We start from the raw sequence: 22,945 nt of genomic DNA, 5'->3' as shown, positions 1-22,945 counted from the left end.
TGACTTGGAGATCAAATTAATAAAATCCTCTCTAAATTTAAAGTCCATGAGTTAATTACCTATGTTTTCTTCTATGCAGTTTATTGTTTTGGTCTTATATTTAGGTCTTTAACCCATTTTGAGTTAATTTTGGTGTATGATGACAGATAGCAGTTTAGTTTCATTCTTCTGCGTGTGACTTTCCAGTTTTCCCAACACCATTTATTTGAAGAGGCTTTCTTTTCTCCATTGTATGATTTTGGCTCCTTTGTCGAAAATTATTTGCCCATGTATATAGGAGTTCAGTTCTCAGTTCTGTTCTATTTGTCTGTGTGTCTATTTTTCTACCGATACCACGCTCTTTTGATTATTGCCACTTTGTAGTTTAAGTTGCAATCAGGCAGAGTGATACCTCCGGCTGTGTTCTTTTTTTCTCAGGATTGCTTTGCTATTCGGGGTCTTTTGTGATTTCATACAAATCCGATGACATTTTGTTCTTATTCTTTAAAAAATACCATTGGGATTTTGATGAGGATTGCATTGAATCTATGTATTGCTTTGGGTAATATGGCCATTTTAACTATGTTGATTCTTCCAATCCATGAAATCGGAATATATTTCCATTTCTTTAACTCTTCTTTGATTTCTTTTAATGTCTTATAGTTTTCAACGTATAGGTCCTTCACATGATTCATTAAGTTTATTCCTAAGTATTTTATTCTTTTTGTTGCAATTGCAAAAGGAATTCTTTTTTTCATTTCTTTTTCTGAAATTTCATTGTTACGGTATAGTAATGCTATGGATTTTTGTTCATTGATTCTGCAACTTTCTGTATTTGTTTATTGTTTCTAATAGTTTTTTTGGTGGAGTCTTTAGGGTTTTCTATATAAGGAATCTTGTCATCTGCAAAAGGTGACAGTTTGATTTCTTCATTCCCATTTTGGATGCCTTTTATTTCTTTCTCTTGTCTGATTGCTCTAGCTAGAACTTCCAACACTGTTTTGAATAAGAGTGGTGATAGCTGACAGCCTTGACTTGTTCCTGATCTTAGAGGGAAGATTTTCATGTTTTCACCATTAAGTATATTAGCTGAGGGTTATGGCATTTATAATTTGAGGTATTTTCCTTCTATACCCATTTTATTAAGTGTTTTAATCATAAATGGATGCAGTATCAAATGCTTTTTCTGCATCTATTGATATGACCATATAATTTTTATGCTTTATTTTGTTTATGTGGTATATCACATAAATCAATTTGTGTATGTTGAACCATCCTTGTGCCCCTGGAATGAACCCCACTTGATTATTATGTATAATCTTTTTAATATATTGGTTATATTTGATTTGCTAGTACAAAATTTAGGATTTTTGTATCTGTATTCATTAGAGATATTGATATCAGCATAATGTCCATTCGTGATAACATGGCTGGATCTTTAGATTATCATGCTAGGCGAAATAAGTCAGAAAAAGTTGAGAACCACATGAATTCATTAGAATCCAGGAATTTGATTGTGGCTGCATTGAATTTATAGATTAATTTAGAGAGAATCTATGTCCTTACAGTATTAAATCTTGTAACCCATTAACTTTTGTTTAGGATTTTCACATTTAATTTATGAGAGAGATTGCTCTGTAATTTTCTTTTTTATAGTCTTTTTCAGGTTTTGGCAGGATATGAGTAATTTCTAATTGATTCTATTTTTTTTTTTTTTGTATTCCTGAAGAGTTTGTGTAAAACTTCTTTAAATATTTGCAAAATTTCACCAATGAAACTATCTGGGCCTGGGAGATTATCTGTGGAAAAGTTTTAAATGTAGAATCATATTCATATTTAGGCTACTAAGATTTTCTCATTCTTTTATCAACATTTTTAACATATATTTTGAGAAATTTATCCATTCATCCAAGTTATCTATTATATTGCTTCAAATTAGTTCATAATATTCTATTCTATTTTGATGTCAGTATGTTCTGTAGTGATGTCTTTTTCATCTGTGATTTTGATATTTGTACTTTTTCTATTTTTTTGATAATAAATCTTCTAAAAGTTGATCTAAAGGAACCAGCATTTGGTTTAGTTGATTTTCTCTGTTGTATGTTTATAAACATAAAATGCTTTCCCTCTATTCAGAATGATTTCCTTTTTCTACATTTTTTTAGATTTTATTTGCTTTTCTCTTCTAGCTTTTTGAGATAGAAATATAATCTTTGATTTTCTCCCTTCTTTTCTATTAGAATATATATACATATATGTATGTGTATATGTATATATATGTGTGTGTATATATATATATATATGTATATATACACACACAGATATATATATATATAATTAAGGCTGTGGCTCTCTACCTTCAAGCAGTGCTTTAGCTGTAAGCCACAGATTTCTATTTGTTGCAGCTTGCCATTTAGTGCTGAATATTTTCTACCTTCTATTTTTACTTCTTCTTGATCCAAGGATCATTTAGAAATGCTTTGTTTAATTTCCAGACAGTTGTGGATTTTCTAGTTATCTTTCTTTTATTGATCTCAGCTTTAATTCCACTGTGACCAGAAAATATACTCTGAACGAGTCCAATATTTTGGAGATTGGTGAGGTTTTCTTTATGGCTTAGCACATGATTTATTTTTGTAATTACTCTGGGTTTACTTGAGAAGAATATGAATTCTATCATTATTGGGTACAGTATTCTGTATGTCAGTTGGGTCAATTTTGTTGAATATGTTGTCCAGATCTTTTATACCCCTATGCAGTTTTCTCTATCAGATATTAAGATTTGTTAAAGTCTTCCATTATGTTATGGATTTGTATATTTCTCCTTTAATTCTGTCATTTGTGCTTTATATTTTAAAGTTATGTCATTTGTTACAATGATAGGACTGTCGTACCATTCAGTTGAATTCACCACTTTATCCTTTAGTAATATCACTCTGTCTCTCTAGTACTATTTGTTGCCTTGACATTTATTTTATCTTTTATTTATATAACACCTTTCTTCTGTTTAAAAATTATATAGTATTAATTTTCTGTTCTTGGACTTTCAACTATTTTGTAACTTTATATTAAAGTGTGACTCCTGTAAAGAGTATATGGTTGAGATTTTTAATAGTCTGCCAATTATGCTTTTAATTTTAATCCACTCTTTTAATATATAATTTATAATTTGATTTACATATACAATCAAGCTATTTATTTTCTTGGTCACAGTTTTTTTATTAATTACATTTTCCTTTGATTAACTTCTTAATAATGTTTATTTAAATTTAGTTACCTAGAAATTCTATCATGTACCTTTGACCCATTACAGTTAAAACAAACGATTACTTTTACCTCTTCATTCATACTAACTCCATTTATCTTGATCTCACCTTTTATATATAATTTAGTGCTAAAAATGTTTTAAACTATACCATTACAATCATTGTTTGGTATAGTTAAATTTAGTTATATTTAACCACATATTTTCTTCTTCTGGTGATATTTATTATCCCTAACATTTTCATGTTTCTGTCTAGGATCATTTTTTCTGTCTGAAGAACTTCTTTAATACTTTTTTTCTAGTTCAGACCAACAAAAATTCCCCAGTTTTTGTTGTATGAGAACATCGTTATTTTTGTCTTCAGTTATATTTTCACTGTGTATAGCATTCTAGATATATAGTTATCTTTCATAACTTTTAAAATGTCATTTTGTTGTCTTTTGACTTCTATTATTCCTATTGATCTCTGACTGTACTGTAGCCACTAAAAATTTTTTTTGTAATTTTCAGCATTTTACTATGATGTGCAACTTAACCTGCTTGGGATTTGTTGAGCTTTAGGAACTTCATTTTTTAAAATCAATTTAGGAAATTTCTTCCTCTTTATTTCTTTGAATATTGATTCAGGTATATTTTCTCTCGTTTTTAGACTCCCATTACATCTGTGTTTAACTTTCCAGCATATTTTATGTTTCTTATGCTTCTGTTCTATTTCACTCTTTTTTTCTCTATGCATTAGTTTTTGTATATACTACTTATTTATATTCCAGTGTACTAATGCTGACTTCTGCTGTATCCAGCATTCTAATAAACTCATTCAATATAAATATATATATATATCTTACTGTTAAACATACAATATAAATATATATATCTTACTGTTAAAGTGTACAGCTGAAACTTATTAGATTTCATTAACCAATGTCACCATAAAAAATAAGTTGATTTTAAAAAATAAAATAAACTCATCCATTGAGATATAAATTTTAGATACAGTGTTTTTCAGTTTTAGAGTGTTCATTTGATTTTTGCTGTTTATATATTCCAACTCTAGTAAAAAAAATACTTCAATTCTCAACTCTTTTGTTTGTAACTTCACATTAAAAATAGTATGTGAACCAAATGTAGAGGATAATCTGGTGATGGCCAGAGGAGAGGGGGATTGGGGGTTGGAAGAATGAGGTGAAGGGTTAAAGAAGTACAAATTAGTAGTCGATAGATGATCACAGGGATGGGGAGCATGGCATAGGGAAAGTAGTTAGCATTAATGTAATGGTTAGGTGGAGAGCCAGAGGAGAGAAAGAGCAATTGGGGGGATAGTTTTATAAACTATATAAATATCTAACCAATGTATTATATTCTTGAAACTAATAATAATAATAATAATGATAATAATAATAATAATAAAACTTCTATGACCAAAAAAAAAGAAATAGTACATGACCTAAGCTAAAGAGAGGTATACTGTATACTTTATGACTTTGTTGCTAGAGATTAGACTCATCAATAACTGGAGAGTGTTGTCAGCTTTATTCATTTTTTGTTCAAAAATTGTTCTTAGGATGTAGCTATTTAATACTTTGAAAGGTCTGGTCAATGCATGCAGTGATGGGAGGGGAACTATTTATATAGTTCTCTTCAGGCGTCTGGAAACGTGCTCATGGAAATCTGCTCCTGTGCTCAGTCCCTGTGGAATAGTAGGAACTAAGGAGTTAGAGGATCTATTGTGGATGTGGCATTAACAGGCATCCATGTGGATGATCATTGCAGTCATTAAATTCCATGTTGGTGTCCTTTGGATCCCCCCATGCATATCCTTAATCTAGTCCATCTCAGTCCTCTTCAGCTTGTTTCAGTAGATTTCAGTTTTTGCTTATTTCCTATTATGGGATTATTTATTCTTTGTGTCCATCTTCCTCATCTGCTTGTCTCTGACATTGCTTCTAAAAATACTTCTGGATTAAAGAAGTATTGGTGCTATATCTGAGAGTCTTCAAGAAAGACTTAAGTTAATGTGTTCTAAAATATGATGGCTAGGGGTGGTAAGTAGGTCAGAAAACTTCAAGGGGAAAATACAAAGATAAATAAAAGTATCCAAGTGAAATTATAAAATATAATCCAATTATACAATATACATGCACAAGTTCATTTGGGGTTTCCCCCCTCTAGTTTTGTTAGTATTAGGAAGCACTGCTGTGTATTCTTAGTGTAAAATTTCTTTTTATTTAGATTATATGCCTGACAGCAGAAATGTGCAATTTAGCATTTTGTAGCAGCTAAATTTTCTTATTAGAATAATTAGCATAAAAGAAACATTGTAAGCTTCCTAGAAATCCCCCTCATGATACTTTCCCGTTACTACTTCCTTTTCTCCAAGGAAAACTCTCTCATAATGTTTAATAGTGTACATTAATTTTACTTATTTTTAAATTTCTCTAAATGGAATCTTGGGATATGCATCCTTTTATATTTGACTTTCAATCATCATTACATTATAGAGTTCATCCATTTTGTGTGGATAGCTCATTTTAATTATTGCATAGTATCCCGATGTATGATTGTATTACAATTTTTGTCTCCCAGATTATGGGAATCTGGTTTTTACAGGAGATTTGTGTATCTCCCCTTCCTTAGCCCTGCTCTATGGCAGCCAAATTTGACTGTATCTGTGGTGGTGTTGAGTAGAAGAGAATTTTTTTGCATCTCCTCAAACAGTGGCAGATCTGTGCTAATGCTTTGGTACAGGATGGGAGCCTAATTATCTTCCTGCTCATCCCCCAGGGGTGGACATCTTTTGCTTCTTCCCTTCTCCCAGAGGTAGTGGATCTTTGCCTAGTACCTGAGGTCAAGAAGGAGGATTCTCTTTCCATTCCTAGAAGCAGATTAGGTTCTATTTTACTCTTCCCCATTGTCCCTGGGAGTAAGGCTGTTTTTTTCTCTCTTCCTAGTAGGGATGTTGCTTCATATGGTAGAAGGATTCAGGGAAGTATACAGCGTTTCATGCCTGTCTACTATCAGTAGCCATTTGTTTCCTATACCTCTGAGCCACAGAAGCAGACTGCCTCTAATTCCCCCAGTCTTTCTCTTAAGCACCCAGTTGAAGTCTGTGGAGATCTTACAAATGAGTGCTAACTCAGCTTGCCTCTGGGACCTCCAGTTATTATAAACTGATGCTCTAGCTCACATTGGCCTTAAGGAATGAATTGCAATTTTATCTGACTTTTTTTCTTTCCCTCTTCTATGGCAGTCACCTTTTTCTCTCATACCTTGTCAAAGGTGACACCATAAATGTGACCTCTCTCTTCATAGAGGGGCTTCTTACTCATTGGAATTCCCTTGATTGCTTTGTAACCTGACAATTTAATCACATCTTCCTCTATAGAGAATTTACTTTTGCTTTGGAAAAGCATTAGGGTAGGGAAGATCACTTAATCTAGTCATTGAATGAAGTTGAGTCTTAGTCTATTTCTATTTCATTTTTAGTCTTAAGGTGTAGACCCAGATGGTTCTTACTGAAAAGACTCCATTAATAGATCATTTTTCCTTGTCAGCATCTGAACTCCAATTTTTTTCCTTCCAGCCTTATGAGATTACCAAACTTCTCTGGGTTCTCAGTATTTCAGCCACTACTTTTATTTAGGCAAATCCTATTGGGAAAAATGTAGTGTTCCCCCACCCCATAACCACCACCAAAAAAAAAAAAAAAAAAAAATGTGCCTGGCCAGCCTCTTTGGACTTCTCTTAGGATTCCCCTTCTTAGTCAGAGATTTTACATATTTTTATCTACCTTTTCTAATTTTTTTCAGTGGGAGAAGTAGAATATATACTTGTCTGCCATCACCGGAAGCCATTTTCTTATAAATAATAATCTTTTAAAAATTGTGACTGTTTAAAGCACACTTAGTCAACTGTCTGTCTACTACTGTCTAACTCAGACTTCGTTCTGACATTTTTATGTAGGATTTTAATATAGTTAGGATGGACAACTCCCCCTGAATTGTAGTTTTATAAAGCTTTTGACAGCCACCTTCCACTAATTTTGTTTCTTTCAGAGGAGTACCTCTTCATAGTAAGAGTAGGCACATAGGTGATCCCAGATCTATATCAGCTTGTGTGACATTGTCAGCGCTGAGCTGATCGAGAAGGGAAGGTTTTGGTGGTGAGATGCCCAATTGGAAAAATGCATAAGGGGCCGACGTGAAAATGAAGCAGCAGGCACCAATTTTATTGTGGGGAGCGCGCTTCTGTTGCGGGGGGTACAGTTCTATTGCAGGGAGTGCGCTTCTGCTCTTCTCCTTCCTAGGGGGTTGCATGGCTCCACATATATCAGAGTACAGTGGTAGCATTCTGACACACATGTGTGATATAATAAGCTGAATTATGTTTACACATTTTAGGCGCAAGTGCCCTACTACACTAATGTAACATTCTAAATTTGAGGTCTTATTCCTAGCCGCGAGCCTGGATCACAGCCAGACCTGGGACCTGCCAGGCCTGATACCCACAGACACCATGAGCATGAGGAGCATTTACACTTCCTCAGTCTCTTTCACAACCTCATCTTCTTCTCTAACCCACCCAAACACAGTTCTAGACAGGTCAGATACAGATATATGAAAAAGAATGATCTTGAGCAATGCCAAATATTTTATACTTGATTTTACTCTGTTTGAACAAGCAATGATGACCTGTGCTTATTTTGCATGTTCACTCTAGTTTGTTGGGAAGTTTAATAAATAGCACTGCTATTTCAAAATAATGGAGACAAGGGCAGACTAAGAGTGTACAACTACGGATAGTACAATAGGTAAGAAAACATAACTTGGAAGGGATGAATTTAGTAGAGAAAAGGATATGCTGCAAATGCCCAAATTTCAGAGAATTAAACCAATATCTTGGTCAGAGATGTCAGGTAAAACTGGATGGAAAATCTAAATGTAGAATCAAAGCAGATATAACTGAGACCAAGATTTAGTTAATAGGCAAAACATGTCATTTTACTCGGTTTAGGATTTTAAACAGGCATAAGTCAATAAAAACATTATCAAATTTAGGCAGAAGAGAGCAGAATGAACATTTCAAGATCTGGTACAAATAGATTCACATAAAATTACAACCAGAGAATTTTTAGTATCTTGATTTTAATCTCATATTTATAGTAGGATGTTGATCACTGCCAGATATGACCATCTTAAGAGCAGGGATCTACTTTATTTGCTTCAGAATGCTGTATCTCTAGGTAATCCTAACCATCTTAACACAGAGAATGAGAAAGCATTTCTAAAATGGGAGAGGGATAACAAAATGGAAACACCACACTAATACGAATGGATCACTTGAATTATGTGCATATATTTTCCTCTTGTGAAAAGAAAGACAACTATTTTTCAATGATTAATTGTTAGAGATTGACAAAAATGAGATTCTTTATATAAGATTCTTTATATAAATAAATATCTCTTGCTATATTTAGTTAATTTAAAAAATATCTTGTCTTCTAAAACTGTTCTGCTGTGGGAAGTAGATTGTCATAACACTGTAAACATTAAAAATCTTGCTTACTTCCTACAGTCATTTGACCCCGATTTCTTAATGTAGATAAGGTGAGAATATTGATTTGATTAATCTCCATTGAGTGTGCATGTCTTCCTGACTCAGGAATGTTGGTTCTCAGTATTACAAGGGGCAATGTACCAGTTAGCTATTGCCACAAAAATATTTTATTTACAAACCACTCCAAAACTTAGCAAAATATAGCAAAAAGCATTTATTATCAGCACAAGTTTAATACTGGGTTTTAAATAGGTTTGACTTGGCCAAGTGGTTCTGCTTCTCATTGGAGGTCTGTGATTTGTCTACGACAGCTCCATTCCTTGTGTCTGTCATCCTTCTTGGGCCGATGAGGTAGCCATAGAATGTTCTTATGTCAATGGCAGAGGCACAAGGGTGGGAATGCAAACAAGCTCTATAGCCAGAGAGCTTGGACCTGGGATACTCCGACTTCTGCCCACATGTCACTAGGCAAAACAAGTTATTCAGCAAGTCCAAAGGCAACAGGCAAGGACATAGAGTCTGTCCCTGATGAGGTCATGGCAAAGGTGTAGATGGAGAGAGACATATGAAAAGGTCAAGACCAACAATCAGACAATGTTTCGATGTTAATGCCTATGGTAAGCTTTCTGACATTGCAAACATTTTTTTTTCATTATCTTTATTTTCTTTATCATGATGACATTTAGCCTAAGATTAGTATCATTTCTTTCCATCATTAATTTTAATAGGTAGTGAGAATATTCTGACTATGAATTAAGTTAAATTTGTGATTTTAACAATATATTAGTCAACAAGACCATTGGCTAGTACACAGATGTAAAGATGTGGAATAAGTGCCACCATGACTCCTTCCTTTCTGTCTCAGTTACTGCTAAGTGATCATGACACACTTCCCTGAGGTCAGCTCAAGGTTTCAACTCTCACTTCAGACAGTCCTAACCAATCAAGGAGACGTGGGAGTTGAAAACTATTTGCCATTATTAAAATAAATGAACCAGCTTCTGTTTACTCTCAGATCATCAGAATACCTGGAGTAAAATCAGTAAATATGTATTTCTATGTAAGATAATATTTCACCTGAGATTACATGACATACAGTGTTTTGCTTTTTTAATTCTTACAAATATGGTAACTAGTGCTCATGGGAAAATACCAGGGAATAAGACATAAGAACTGTTGTGTGCCCTATAAACCAGATATTAATGTTAACTACATTGGATTTACAATGGTATAATAAATACACATTTGGTGCTTGGAATGATTATAAAATAATTTTACAATTTCAAATTTGCATTTTATTTTACATTTTTAAAAACAATTTAAAAAAACCAATTTCTTAAATGATTTGATCAGCCAATTCCTTACAAGGAATTGAATGGTGCTCCCATTTTACTTGTTGATGAGTATATCACCTCTCACTTGGATGCTTCTTTAGAACTTTTCCAAGTTTTAGTAACACGTGCCTTCAGATCATGTGTTGCCACTAGTTGACAAACTCTTCTAGCACTGCTGGTGTCAATTTATTCAACAAACACTTTGTATCTTCTGTACAAATATGAATAAGGCATAACCCTTTGCCATGGGGAACTCACAATTTATATATATGCAAATAATCATCATCCAGTGCATACAGCTATAAATTTAAAGGCACATGGGTGAAGGGTTTGGTGCATTTGAGAAGGTTTCAAAGAAGAGGGATATTTAAGTTGGATCTTGAAAGCTCCTAAAAGTGAAAGAGCTCATTATTCACAGAAAAAGGGAAGGAGAACATCTCAGGCAAAAGCCCTGATAGCATAGAACATGTTTAAGAATTGCAATGAAAGCAGGGAGATTAGTAAGTAAATTATTTTATAGTTTGTTCAAGACATTGTGAGAGATTTCACTAAAACAGTGGCTTTAGGGATGGAGAGTAGGGCCTTTTGAGAAGACCTGTTAAAGGTAGTTTGATAAGACGTGGTGATCAACTATAGTGGGAGGGACAGAGGTGGAGTGGGTGGTACAGATGAAAGAATCAAAGATAGCTTGATGCTTTTAATCTTAGGTTACTGAATATAACACTCCCTGAAATGGGGAAATGCAGGAGAAAGTAAAGAATGTTTGGAAGTGGAAGAAAAGGGTAAACCTCGCTTGAAAGAGATAAGCTAGGCTTTACACTTTTCATATTGAGATTACCAGGTAAAAGGCTGACTAATCTAGGGTCAGTAGGTAATTTGAAATGGAGTTTAGGAGCTTGGGTAGAAGTAGGTCAAGTGTATAAGAAGAGAGACTGGAACCTCTGCAATAGTGGCACAGTAGTTGGAGTTATTGGGCAAGTGCTAGATACAGGTTCAAGGCGGGGTAAAACGCTGAATGCAGGACAGACACATTGTTACTCAAAATAGGATAAGCAATAGACAAGAGACAACAATGTGCTTGTGTCCGGGGTTGGGGCAGCAAATCCCAAGGGTAGGGCAATGCATGAGATTCCAATTCTGAGTAGTTGAGTGGGAACAAAAGGCTCTGTGGGAACTCCAAAGGCAGGACGGAAAGCAAGGTCCAGATTCAGGGACGTCATTGAGAAGTAAACAAATGAAGCAAGAGGTTGTACCAGCGATGGAACTTCCCAGGGAAGTGAGAGCCTTTTCCCAAGCAGATATTATTAAAACTATTCCTAGAGGAAATGGAAGAAGAATTCTGAAGAAGAGTGCCATGTTGCATTTGATAAATTTTTAGAGTAGTAATGTTCTCAATCAGCTACAGTGACATATGTCATACAAGTGTGTCTTTCTATGACAGAATAAAGGCTATGTTCCTTATGGGGTATGAAAAATGAAACACTCAAATTACTCAAATTGTTTTCTTTATCATTCCGCCTTCCACCTTCCTCCCTCCTCCCATCCCTCCCCCTTTTTTTTCTTCCTTTTTTCTTCACTGAGGCGTAAGGGTTTGATGAGTTTGGTCAGGAAAAGGTCACTCGGAACCTGTTACATGTTGAATGATGAACCTAAACTTTAGAGAGGATATTTTGAAGCCCAGATATTCTCCAGTTTACCAAGATATCTCTTATTTAGCATGACTAGTAAATAATTTTTTCTAGAAGGGAGTAAAACTAAAATGAAATCAAATTCATGTGATTGTGATTCTCTGTCGAACATATTAGCACTCTATTCAGTCATGTGTTTTTTCTAAACTTTTTGAGGCATTTATAGGTTAGCAATCAGCTGAGCTGGAAGCAAATAGAAATATAGGATTAGCTTTGTCATTATACAACTTTTAACTTAGAGGCTTTCTTCTAGCTTTATGTCCAACTCCTAAGGCTGAAAATGGAACTAATTTTCTGCTTCCTGTTGTTTCGTGGTTTTTCTGGATTCCTTAATACTACCTTGGTAACTTTTAGAAATAATTTGCCTATTTCTTGCAAAAGTTAAATCTAAAATGTTTTTTAGAATAAAAACTGAAAGCCTAATATTTGCTACAACATTCTCTGGTACTGAACGGTAACATAATTATTGTTTAATTTATTTTTTCTTAGTTGGATATAGGCTTCCATCTTCTGGTTTAGCATTATTTTTACAGATACTATTATTCGTAAATCATTAGAACTGTTTCAGGTGAAATGCGTGTACATGTCTAGGTCTTGTCCTGAACATTTCTCAAGGTAGGTTCGGTAAAGCTCCTTGGTTGAAACACATTGTTGTTGCTTTAGGTGCTGACTATTGTGAGGCCAAGTTTCCAACTGCCTTGATTAAAGTAGAAACATCCTATGGCTTGGATGACTTACATTTCAAATTGGTTTGAGCAAGATGATTGGTATGAAGGACTGCAAAGAGTAAGCTATATTTATGATTTAATTATAACTTTCCATGCTTTTTTCTGCTTTACTTCTCATTCAGCTGTATTACTGTGTCATTTATCTTTTAGTTATTTTTGCATTACAGAATTCTGAGTGTAAATAAGGTACTTATTTGGTAGATTTAAAAGCAGAGGTAAGAAAGTAGAACATAAAGATAGTCATAATTATACATTGAAGAAAGGACTTTTTTTCCTATCCTGGTTTCAGATGAATCTTAGCATTTTCAGATTGTCTTTAGGCTTTAAATATAAAATAAGAATTTTTTCTAATGAGATTAATGTATGAAAATAGCAATAATTTCAACTGTCGTTTTACATAAAGAAAATCATTTAATGACATAGATGTGTGTAATAATGCTGTGTATTATAATAATGTAAAAGAAAATGCAAAAATTTTCTGATGAACAGTGCCATGTTCCTTTGATAAATTTTAAGGCAATTAATTATGTTTCTAAAGGATTTCCATTGTTACTATGGCAACTTCTGCATAGTATTTCAAAGATAGCTATTCTAATCTCATTGCAATAGTACAAAACTGCTATTTAAAAATGCGCCTTATCAAAATGGATTTAGTTTAGAATAATATATGATTTCTCTCTGGCTACTTTTACCCTTTTAATTGACAATTTCTTAATTATTCAAATGAAGGCAATTTGTGGATTTTTTTTTTATTAATGTGTGGAACAAAAGAGCCGGAATGTCTTTGTGTCTCACCAGCTTTTCCCCTGTTGTTTGAAGTCATATGCTAATAAAGATATGCAGTACTGAATTTTTCTTCCTCCTTACTTCTTCAGGTTCCTATTCAAATCACATCAGAGATATTTTCTCAGTATTTTAGTTCTTTTTAATTATCTCTTTAATCGTTAATCCTCAGCAGTTTAAAGCCTCTGGTCTCTTAGGATCTTTTTCAAATTTTTTTTTCTTCAGCTATGAATCAAGATGGTAAATATCTCTGGAGCCAGTTAATATTTGACTCTGGAGGAAAACCCTCATATTGTGAATCCTAAAACATTCTGCAAAAAAGAGATGGAGGATTAGCAGGTAGCTTTTTATCCTGAATTCTAACCTTATCCGTAAATGATAAAGTATTTCAGTTTACGGGTTTAATATTGGCTCTCTAGTCCCACTGGAAGCACATGCACACTGAAATGCCAGCATCCTTTGTATTGTGTGTGAATTTTGAATATAATAATAAGTGCATTTCTGATGTTGAAACAGAAAGCTGTTTCAAGTGCAGGCCATATATTTCAGTGGGAGGGAGTAGGGATGATAGTCTAATTTAGGGAAGAAAGATGACTGATTCTAAGAAAAATGCTGTGTGTTCCTTTATAATGACTTTGGGGCAGCTCATGGAGATTATGCCGATTCAACATCCTTCCCTCCATCATAACTCCAGTCTGCCTTTTAATACTGCCATTGGCCTCTACAAATGAATTCCTGGTTCTGAGACAGTTTAAAATAGTAGCTGTTCTTGATACAGTTGACCCTCAAATTACCATATTGTCTTCAGGTGTTTGAGCTGCCTTTTTTTATAATGAATTTTTTTTATTAAAAATTATTGGGATGACATTGATTAACAAAATCAAATAAGTTTCAGGTGTATCATTCAACAGTAAGTTGTATATATATTGCATTGTGTGTTCACCACCAAGAGTTAGATTTCCTTCTGTCACCAAATATTTGACACTTTTTATTCCTATCTACCTCTACCCACCCCCTGAAAAAGAGTTTGAGCTTCTTTTGGCTCAAGTTTTGATCAGTTCTTATATAGACATAGATGAGAAAGAAAAATTCTATTCAAAATAATGAGAATTGGCATATGAATATTTACTTTAAAGAGATAAGTTGGAGTTTTTGAGTTAAAATTGTAACTTAGAAATGTGGTATTTGGAAAAATTGCAAGGTATGAGTTTGAACTTTAGAACACTAAATCAGCCTTTAAATGTTGATATAATTAATATTTATATTATATACATATATATAATTATAAGATACCAACACACATATATATATGAACTTGATTTTAACTTAGTTTTATCATTTTATTTTTGGCAGTATTATAACTATATAGCTATATTTTAAATTTCATTATGATTATTTCATATGATACTCTTGTATATTTAAAAATAAGCTCTAATATACAAATCTAGTGTAAATATACTCTTATCACTTGTTTTTTTATATTTCATATACTTACTATGCAAATCATCTTCACTGTAAATGTAAATGTGAGCGTGTGTGTGCTTGCATGCACTTGTGCATGAGATTGAAACTAAAAATTGTATTTAGACTAGAAAAATAAAAGTAATATCTCGCTAGGACTGTAGTTGCAAGGTTACTGACACTGCCAGTTGCATGTGGAGTAAAACAGTGCTCAGGCTGTTTTCCTGAATCCTTTATAAATCCACATTATTCAGTGAACTACAAGGTTTAGTACTTCAGCTTAAAAGTGTATATGTTGTTTCTGGGCCCAAAAGATTATATCTTCTAAAGCAACACATCTTTAGAATGGACATGGATTTTCTTAAGTTTTTCACATAAAAATGAAACATAAAGATAAAAACGGGTACATAATATTTATCTGATATATGTAATTTCCTGTCATATGCAGTTAAAATCTATTTACCTGTATATGTGACATTTTATAGGATTATTATTTAAAATATAAATGTATATTTTGAAATGGACCTTCATTTGAACATTTTCTATTTTCAGTAATGCAGAATCATTTATTTTGTAACCACTCATGCTGATAACAAAGATAACAAAAGCTCCTGGACTCAGCAACTGTAGATATCATTTAATAAAGACTATATAATATTATGTATATACATGTATCTTATAATATTTTTGAAAAATAATCTAGAAGTTTCAAATACTTTGAGTACATAATTCAGATTTATAAATGCAATAGTATTTATATATTTAATGATTTTTTAATATTTTATTCAAAATCATAGTTTTTTAAAAATAAGCTGCCATTTCATTTTGTCCTGTTATTATTTTAATGGCTGGTCTGGACAAGTTATTCAACTCTGAATTTAAAAAGGATTTAAATTGTTGGACTATAAGACTTATAAAAGCTGGTTAGGAACAAGGGCATACCAAATTGTATGACAAAATTGAAATGTTTATATTATTTAAATTTGGAAAATAGAAACCAGTAAATCAAGATATACAAAGTAAAAATGTATTGACATGGTTTCAGGTAATTTATTCGTTTTTAATAAATGAAAGTTAGCAGAGAGGAACTTCTTGTTTTCAGTCTGGCATGTAAGGAGCTTAGAAGTCTTCACTCTGACCTAAAACAATAAAAAGCTGAACGAACTGAAAAATCAACAATTTTTCTTAGATCCATGAGAGAAGTGAGGTCATGAGGCAGACTGCTGCCCCTCAAACTGGAGATGCAGACGGGCAGATACTAGAATCACAACGTACTAGAGCCAAAACCCACCAGCAGAAACCTCTGTGGGAACCAGAGCAAAATAGGAAAACCTGAACTATAGTTCATGAATTGCCAGAGACTCATGTAGCAAGTCCGCGAGACTTACCTCCAGGATCTCTAGCAAGCCCTCAGTATTAATACTGGAGAAAATCCTTTTATGCTTCTGGTAGGGAGAAGGGAAAAGGAACCATTTTGAAATATGCCAGAGCATTCTCTTCTCCTTAGCAAGACTGTCCTCAGGAAAAACTATTTTACCGGGGCTTACCTTGTTGGGTTTTTTTCGGGGCTTACCTTTTCCGGGGGAGTTGAATTCCCCTTTTGCGTTCCCTTTTGGCCTTGTTTTTCCCCTTAAAGGGGAAAACCCCCAGGATTCTTTGTTGGGTTTCCCTTTCCTTGGGCCCGGTTTCTTCGAAGACAAGAGACCTAATCGTAGGACTAAGAATGATTCCCTTCCTCCCAGACCTCATCACTGCCTTACTAAGGGTCTCATTACCCAGTCATCATGTCCTTCTTTCGACTAAAAGGTACAGGGCTTACTAAAAGGCACAAAACATAATTTAAAGAGATTAATCAAGCATCAGAACCAGAGTCAGATATGGCAGGAATGTTGGAATTATTAGACCAGGAATTTTAAGAAACTATGACTAATGTGCTAAGGGCTTTAATGGAAAAAGGTGGACAACATGCAAAACAGATGCATGATTTAAGCAGAAGATGGAAACTCTAAGAAAGAATCAAAAAGAAATGTTAAAGACCAGAAACATTGTAACAGAAATGAAGAATGTTTTAGCAAGCTGTTAGTAGACTAGATGGCTGAGGAAAGAATCTTTGAATTTGAGACTATGACAATACAAAACAAAAGCAAAGGAAAAAAACAACAACAACAACAAAAAACCCAGAACAGTGAAGAATTGTGGAGAGAAAGGGATAGAAGCAATAACTGAAGCAATAATAACTTAAAATTTCCTCAAATTGCCTGACACCAAACTACAGAGCCAGGAAAGTTAGAAAACACTGAAGTAGGATAAATGCCAAAAAACTATACCTAGACAAATCATATTTAAACTGCAGAAAATCAAAGAGAGAAAATCTTAAAGAAGCCAAAGGAAATAAATTTACCTATTGAGGAGCAAGGAGAAGACTTACACTGGACTTCTCAGAAACCATGCAACCAAACAAGAGGAGAGTGGAGCAAAATATTTAGTGTTGAGAGAAATAAAACACAAACCTAGAAATCTGTACTCTATGAAATGATCTTTCTAAAGTGAAGGAGAAATAAAGACTTTCCCAGACAAACAAAAATTGGGGAATGTTTTGCCAGTAGACCTGCCTTGTAAGAAATGTTAAAAGTTCTCCAGAGAGAAAGAAAATGATATAGGTCAGAAACACAGGTCTACATAAACAAAGGAAGAATTTCAGAGAATGAACAAGTGATGAGAAAATAAAAACTTTTTTCTTATTTTTAATCTAACAAATAACAGTTTTTTTCAAAATAAAAATAACAATGTATATGATTATGTATGCTTTGTATATATATATTCAGACACATACGTATATATGTGCTATGTATACTTAAGGATAAGTGAAATGAATGACAGTAATGATATAAGGGATAGGAAGGAGGAATTAGGGGTATTTTATTATTTTAAGATACTGACACTACTCAAGAAGTGGTATAGTTTTTTTGAAAGTAGGCTTGAATTAGTTGTAAATGAATATAGCAAATTCTAGATCAACCACTAAAAAATTTTTTAAAATGAGATGTAATTAATTGATATGCTAAGAAAGAAGAAAAATTGAATAATATAAACTCAATTCAAACCACAAAAGAAAGAAAAAGTGGGGCAGGCAAAAATAAGAACAAAGAACAAGGGGAACAAGTTAAAAATAGTAAAAATATGGTAGATATTCATCCAACTGTATCAGTAATGACCTTGAATGTCAGTGGTCTAAATGTACTAATTACAAGACATATTGTCAGAGTGAATCAAAAAACAAGACCCAACTATATGTTGTCGACAAGAAACGTATTAAATGTAAAGACACATATAGATTAAGATAAAAGGTTGAAGAAAGATATACCATACTAACACTAATCAAAAAACGAGTACAGCTGTATTAATTTCAGACAGAGCAAACCTCAGAGCAAGGAAGGTTGTCAGGAATAACTGCATGTCTGGGCTTGTTTACATAAACAGTTTACATTCAGTAGTTTCCAGCTTCCTCTTGTCACAATGAACAATATTGATAACCCAGTTTGTATACCTGCCTGAATACTTCAAATAGTTCTTGTGAGACTATAGAGTCAGTGTAAAAACTAAGTTCTATGACAGACATCACAGTCCTCCTAATATTGGCTCAGTGTTTTACATTTGAATTTGCTGCCTTGAACGAATTGCCAATATTTAAAAATTAGTACATCTTACATAAAAATGTATTTTTATTTTACATAAAAATCTGGACATTTTTGTTTGTCTGGGAAGTTCCATAAATCTGGCAACATGGCATGGCCTTCTCAGGTGGTACCAGAGCCCTTTAAATAGGCTGTGCACTTTCTCTTTTACTCTAGTCCCTGTCACTCCTTATGCAGTTCCCAACCCTTGGCCAAGTGTCAGTTGTCATTTATCATTTTATAATCTCTTGCTTCCCTAATGTAAATTACCTGCCTCGATGTCTATAGACATTTGAGGATTTCGACTCTTGTTCTCTGAAAGTGTAAACTGAGATTAATAGTACTAGTAGAAAATATTTTCAAGGCATAAGCGTAAGGATTGGGGAAGATAGATGTAGAACAATGAAGAAATAGTTTTTTGAATAATGAAAATAATTGATGTTTCTCCAAATTTGTTTTTCAAGGCAAACATGTCCCAGGTCAGGCAAGTGGGACTGCTGGCTGCTGGATGTCAGCCATGGAACAAAGATGTGTGTGCAGCCAACGGAGACAGGTTTGCCTATTGTGCTACCCTGGCTATCTATATTTATCAGGTAAAATAATTCTGGTGCTTTTTGATTTTTAACTTTATTAGGTAAAGTTAATATTTAATTAACAATTATTTTTAAATCTGTCACATGAAAAACTTAATGCTATAATTTTATTGATATTTATATTTAATATTTTGTTGCTATTTCTATATTATATTAGTTTTACAAGTCGAACTTTTAGAAAATACTTATAGTATTAAATTATTAGCAAAATCTTAATTGATTTCATAATCCTTTTTGTGCTGTTTATAAAAAAGTTTCTTTAAGAATTAAAAGATTCCATTTTATGAATGAAGAGCAAGTACTTTTAATTCTTCTTAACTATATATTCCCATGTAAATAGATGGAATTCATTTATTCATTTGTTTCAAACCATGCTCAGTAACATTCAATATGAGAAAATTATCTTATCAGTTGAATAATATGGGTAGTCTATTAGAGATCATTATATTAAAAATAGTGAAGATATTATATATTTTGAGATGTTCTTGGGATAAAAAAATTTATAACTATATTTTTTCGTGTCCTAGCTCCACCTCATCTCTTATCAGTTCCCAATATATAGAGGCAATGGCCTTCTGAATTTCTCTGTATAGAGGTGCCATAAGCATCTTAAATCTAAGTCCAGTCTTTCTCCTTAAACCTAGAGTCCGTATTTCAGTGCCACTAGCTAACCATTCATCTAAACCACAAATGTGATAGTTATCTTTGATTCCTTTTCTACTTAATATGCTATACCCTTGGTAATCAGGAGTGATTCTCGTATTTTATATCTTTCCCTATCTTCTTTAGATCCTTCCCACCTAACTTATTGTAATGGTCTCTTAATATTCTCTTTGTCTCTACTTTGACTCCCTTTAATTTATAGCTCAGTGTAATCAATCATCTGTAATACAAATTTAAAATTTTAAATCTTCAATTGTTCCTCATTTCCTAATATTAACACCCAAACATTATTGTATGACATTGTTTTGCAATCTTCATGTCTCTGTCTCCCTCTCACCTTGTTTTCCTGACATAGCAAGATAATTTCATTTTCTAAAATATCTCAAACTCTTTTATATCTTGTCTTTGCTTACATTACTTTTGCAGTTTGCCGACATTGCCTGTCTAAAGAACATTGTCTCATCTTTCAAATCCCAGCTGAAATGTATAAGCTCTTCCGTATTCTGCTTTTTCCTCCTTCTTAGTGAATAGTCTTAAAAAATGGATTGCCTTTCTCCATGCTTCCATTTACCAGCATGAGTCTTCCTCATCTTTCAATCCTCAAGTTATTGTATACTCTCTGACATTTAATAGATATTTACTAAATGTTTCTTGAGTGATTTTCTTTTTATTTTGAAACACTAACTCTTTTCAGTTAAGAGTGAAAAAAATATTACTAAGTTTATTCTGGAGTAAAATTTCTTTTAATTACTGATAGTATTGTAGTTTATTGAAATTTTAAGAAATAATAGCATTACTCTATAAACTAATTATTTTTTCCACAATATAGAGTAAGATTTTATGTAGTTCTCTCCTCAGCTTGTGGAAATATCCAAATCACAATGGAAGTCCAGTATAACTCAAATTTTCTTCACCCCCTCATATCGAAGACAGCAGCAAATGCTCTAAGTGCCTTCTTTTTTTTTTCCATCTACTTTCCTTATGCTCTGTTTATGTTCTCAAACTCCCCACTTGCAAATTCCTCCTACAAAATTTCTCCCTCAGTCTTAAGTCCCTATCTTCTTGTCTCTATTCTCCCTTAAAGAAGAACTTATTAGGCAAGGCAAACTATTTTCCAAAGGAGTAAGGAAGGTCAGAAAGTGGATGAAGGCATAACTTAATTTTTTTTTTTTTTAAAGAAAAAGTAAGATTTATTGAGAAGACAGGCCAGGATAGGGAAAGCTGCAGCCCTGTGAAATTTGGGAGGTGAAGAGATAAGACAGTATGCCCCAAAGGGAGGGGTGGGTAAAGCACTGTAACCAGATCTTGATTTTTTTCATGTTAACTTCTAACATTTTATGACTCGAATATTTAGGGAGATTAAGCTGAAATTATTAATATAAGAAAACCTAACAAGAAAATTTCCATGTCTTAAAGACTAAAACAGTCTAAAAATTACCCTGATTTAGAAGTGAATACAAATAAATTCAGGTGACAGTTTACGGAGTCCACTATAAAAGCTTGTTTCAAAGTACACAAATAGAAAATTATATTATTAAATGGTGAAGCTCACAATTAAACTTATATAAATAAGTATTGTTTTAAATGTAATCATTAAAGTAATTTAAAAATTATTTTATATAAATATAAAATATTACAATTATTTTTTGAGGGAATATCAGATGACACATAGAGTCAGTGTACAATGTCTGATGGTCTGTCACAACTTTGTATAATGACACTGATGTATTACTAGATTTTTCTGAACTATTAAATGATACTTATAAATGTCATAAGAATTTTTCTTTAGTCATTGAATTGTAATGCACTAATATATTGTATTAACTACTCTAAAATCAGAGAAATTTCTGGTCCAAGTCAATATAATAGCACAGTCTCATAATACTGAGTTGAAAATATAGTCGGAAGGTAATAATAAATTCCTACAAATAGTTCAGTATTTTATATTGTGCTTAAGATACAATTTGGATAATTTAAATAGTAGAGTCAGTGAAAATCATTGATGTGCACCATACCTTTTTCATACATTTATTGTTTTTATAGACCTTTCACTGAATTTCTAACTTATAGAGCAGTTTTTTTCTAACAGATACTTTAGACGCATTCACAATATCTACCATAGGTAACTTAAATTACTAAATAATTTAAAACTTACAAACCTATTTATTTCTAAATGTACAGAAAATGCATTTATATATTTAAACATGCCGTCTTAAAATGATTGTAGCTGCAATATTAATCAGATGAAAACTCCATTGGTACTGTGTTATCTTTAGTAATATTTTCATCCAGACGTGTTTCAGAAATAGCTGAAATTCAAGTAGTAAGAGATAACAGAAATTGTAGAAGATAAAGCCTTAGGAAATAGATCATTAGTCAAAATTTTATGCAGAGATGTTCACTGCAGCATTATTTGGGATAGCAAAAGTTAAAAGTTGCTTAAATTATAAGGAGTAGCATAATGACTCAATCATTCAGTAATATTAACTGAATCTCTTCTTTTGGCCAAGTATTTCTAGGTACTAGGAATGCAACTATGAACAAGCCAGGCAAATTCTTCTCATGGCATTCATATTCTTAGAAAGACAGGGGGCAGAGAGGTCATGAAATAAATAAGTAAACAAAAAATAAATATTTCAGGAAGAAAAGTGTTCTACCTGGGATGTAAAAATAGGTAATAAGGTAGTCATTGATACCAAAAGCAAAGGCAACAAAAACAAAACTAAACTAGTGGGACTATATCCAACTAAAAAGCTTCTGCACAGCAAAGGAAATCATCAACAAAATAAAAAAGCAACTTATGAATGAGAGAAAATATCTGCAAATCGTTTATCTGATAAAGGGGAAATATCCAAAATTTAGAACTCATACAACTCAATAGCAAAAAAGCAAACAATCTGATTTTAAAAAGGGCAGAGAATCTGAATAGATTTTTTCCAAAGAAGACCTACAAATAGCCAACAGGTATATGAAAATGTGCCCAACATCACTCATCGTCAGGGAAATGTTGGAGAGGTTGCAGAGAAAAAGGAACCTTTGTGCACTGTTGGTAGGAATGTAAATTGGTGCAACCACTGTGGCAAACAGTATGGAGGTTTCTCAAAAGATTAAATATATAAATATGATCCCGCAATTATACTTCTGGGTATTTATTTGAAGGAAATGAAAACAGTAACTTGAAAAGATGTATGCACCCACATGTTCATTGAAGTGTTATTTACAAT

General features: G+C 32.9%; 1 protein-coding gene across 1 annotated transcript in view; it reads left to right on the top strand.

Moving 5' to 3' along the window:
* Positions 1–22,945, top strand: part of WDR17 (WD repeat domain 17) — a 93,097-nt gene that overhangs the window by 9,437 nt on the left and 60,715 nt on the right. The window contains exons 2-3 of the mRNA XM_023519981.1: positions 12,483–12,605; positions 18,930–19,058. Of these exons, the coding sequence (XP_023375749.1) occupies positions 12,540–12,605; positions 18,930–19,058 (195 nt within the window). The 5' untranslated portion in view covers positions 12,483–12,539. The remainder of the gene's footprint in view (positions 1–12,482; positions 12,606–18,929; positions 19,059–22,945) is intronic.

Source organism: Pteropus vampyrus, unplaced genomic scaffold (assembly GCF_000151845.1).
Source record: "Pteropus vampyrus isolate Shadow unplaced genomic scaffold, Pvam_2.0 Scaffold8, whole genome shotgun sequence".
In the NCBI taxonomy this organism is placed as follows: domain Eukaryota; kingdom Metazoa; phylum Chordata; class Mammalia; order Chiroptera; family Pteropodidae; genus Pteropus; species Pteropus vampyrus.
This window is presented reverse-complemented; position numbering and strand designations above follow the sequence as displayed.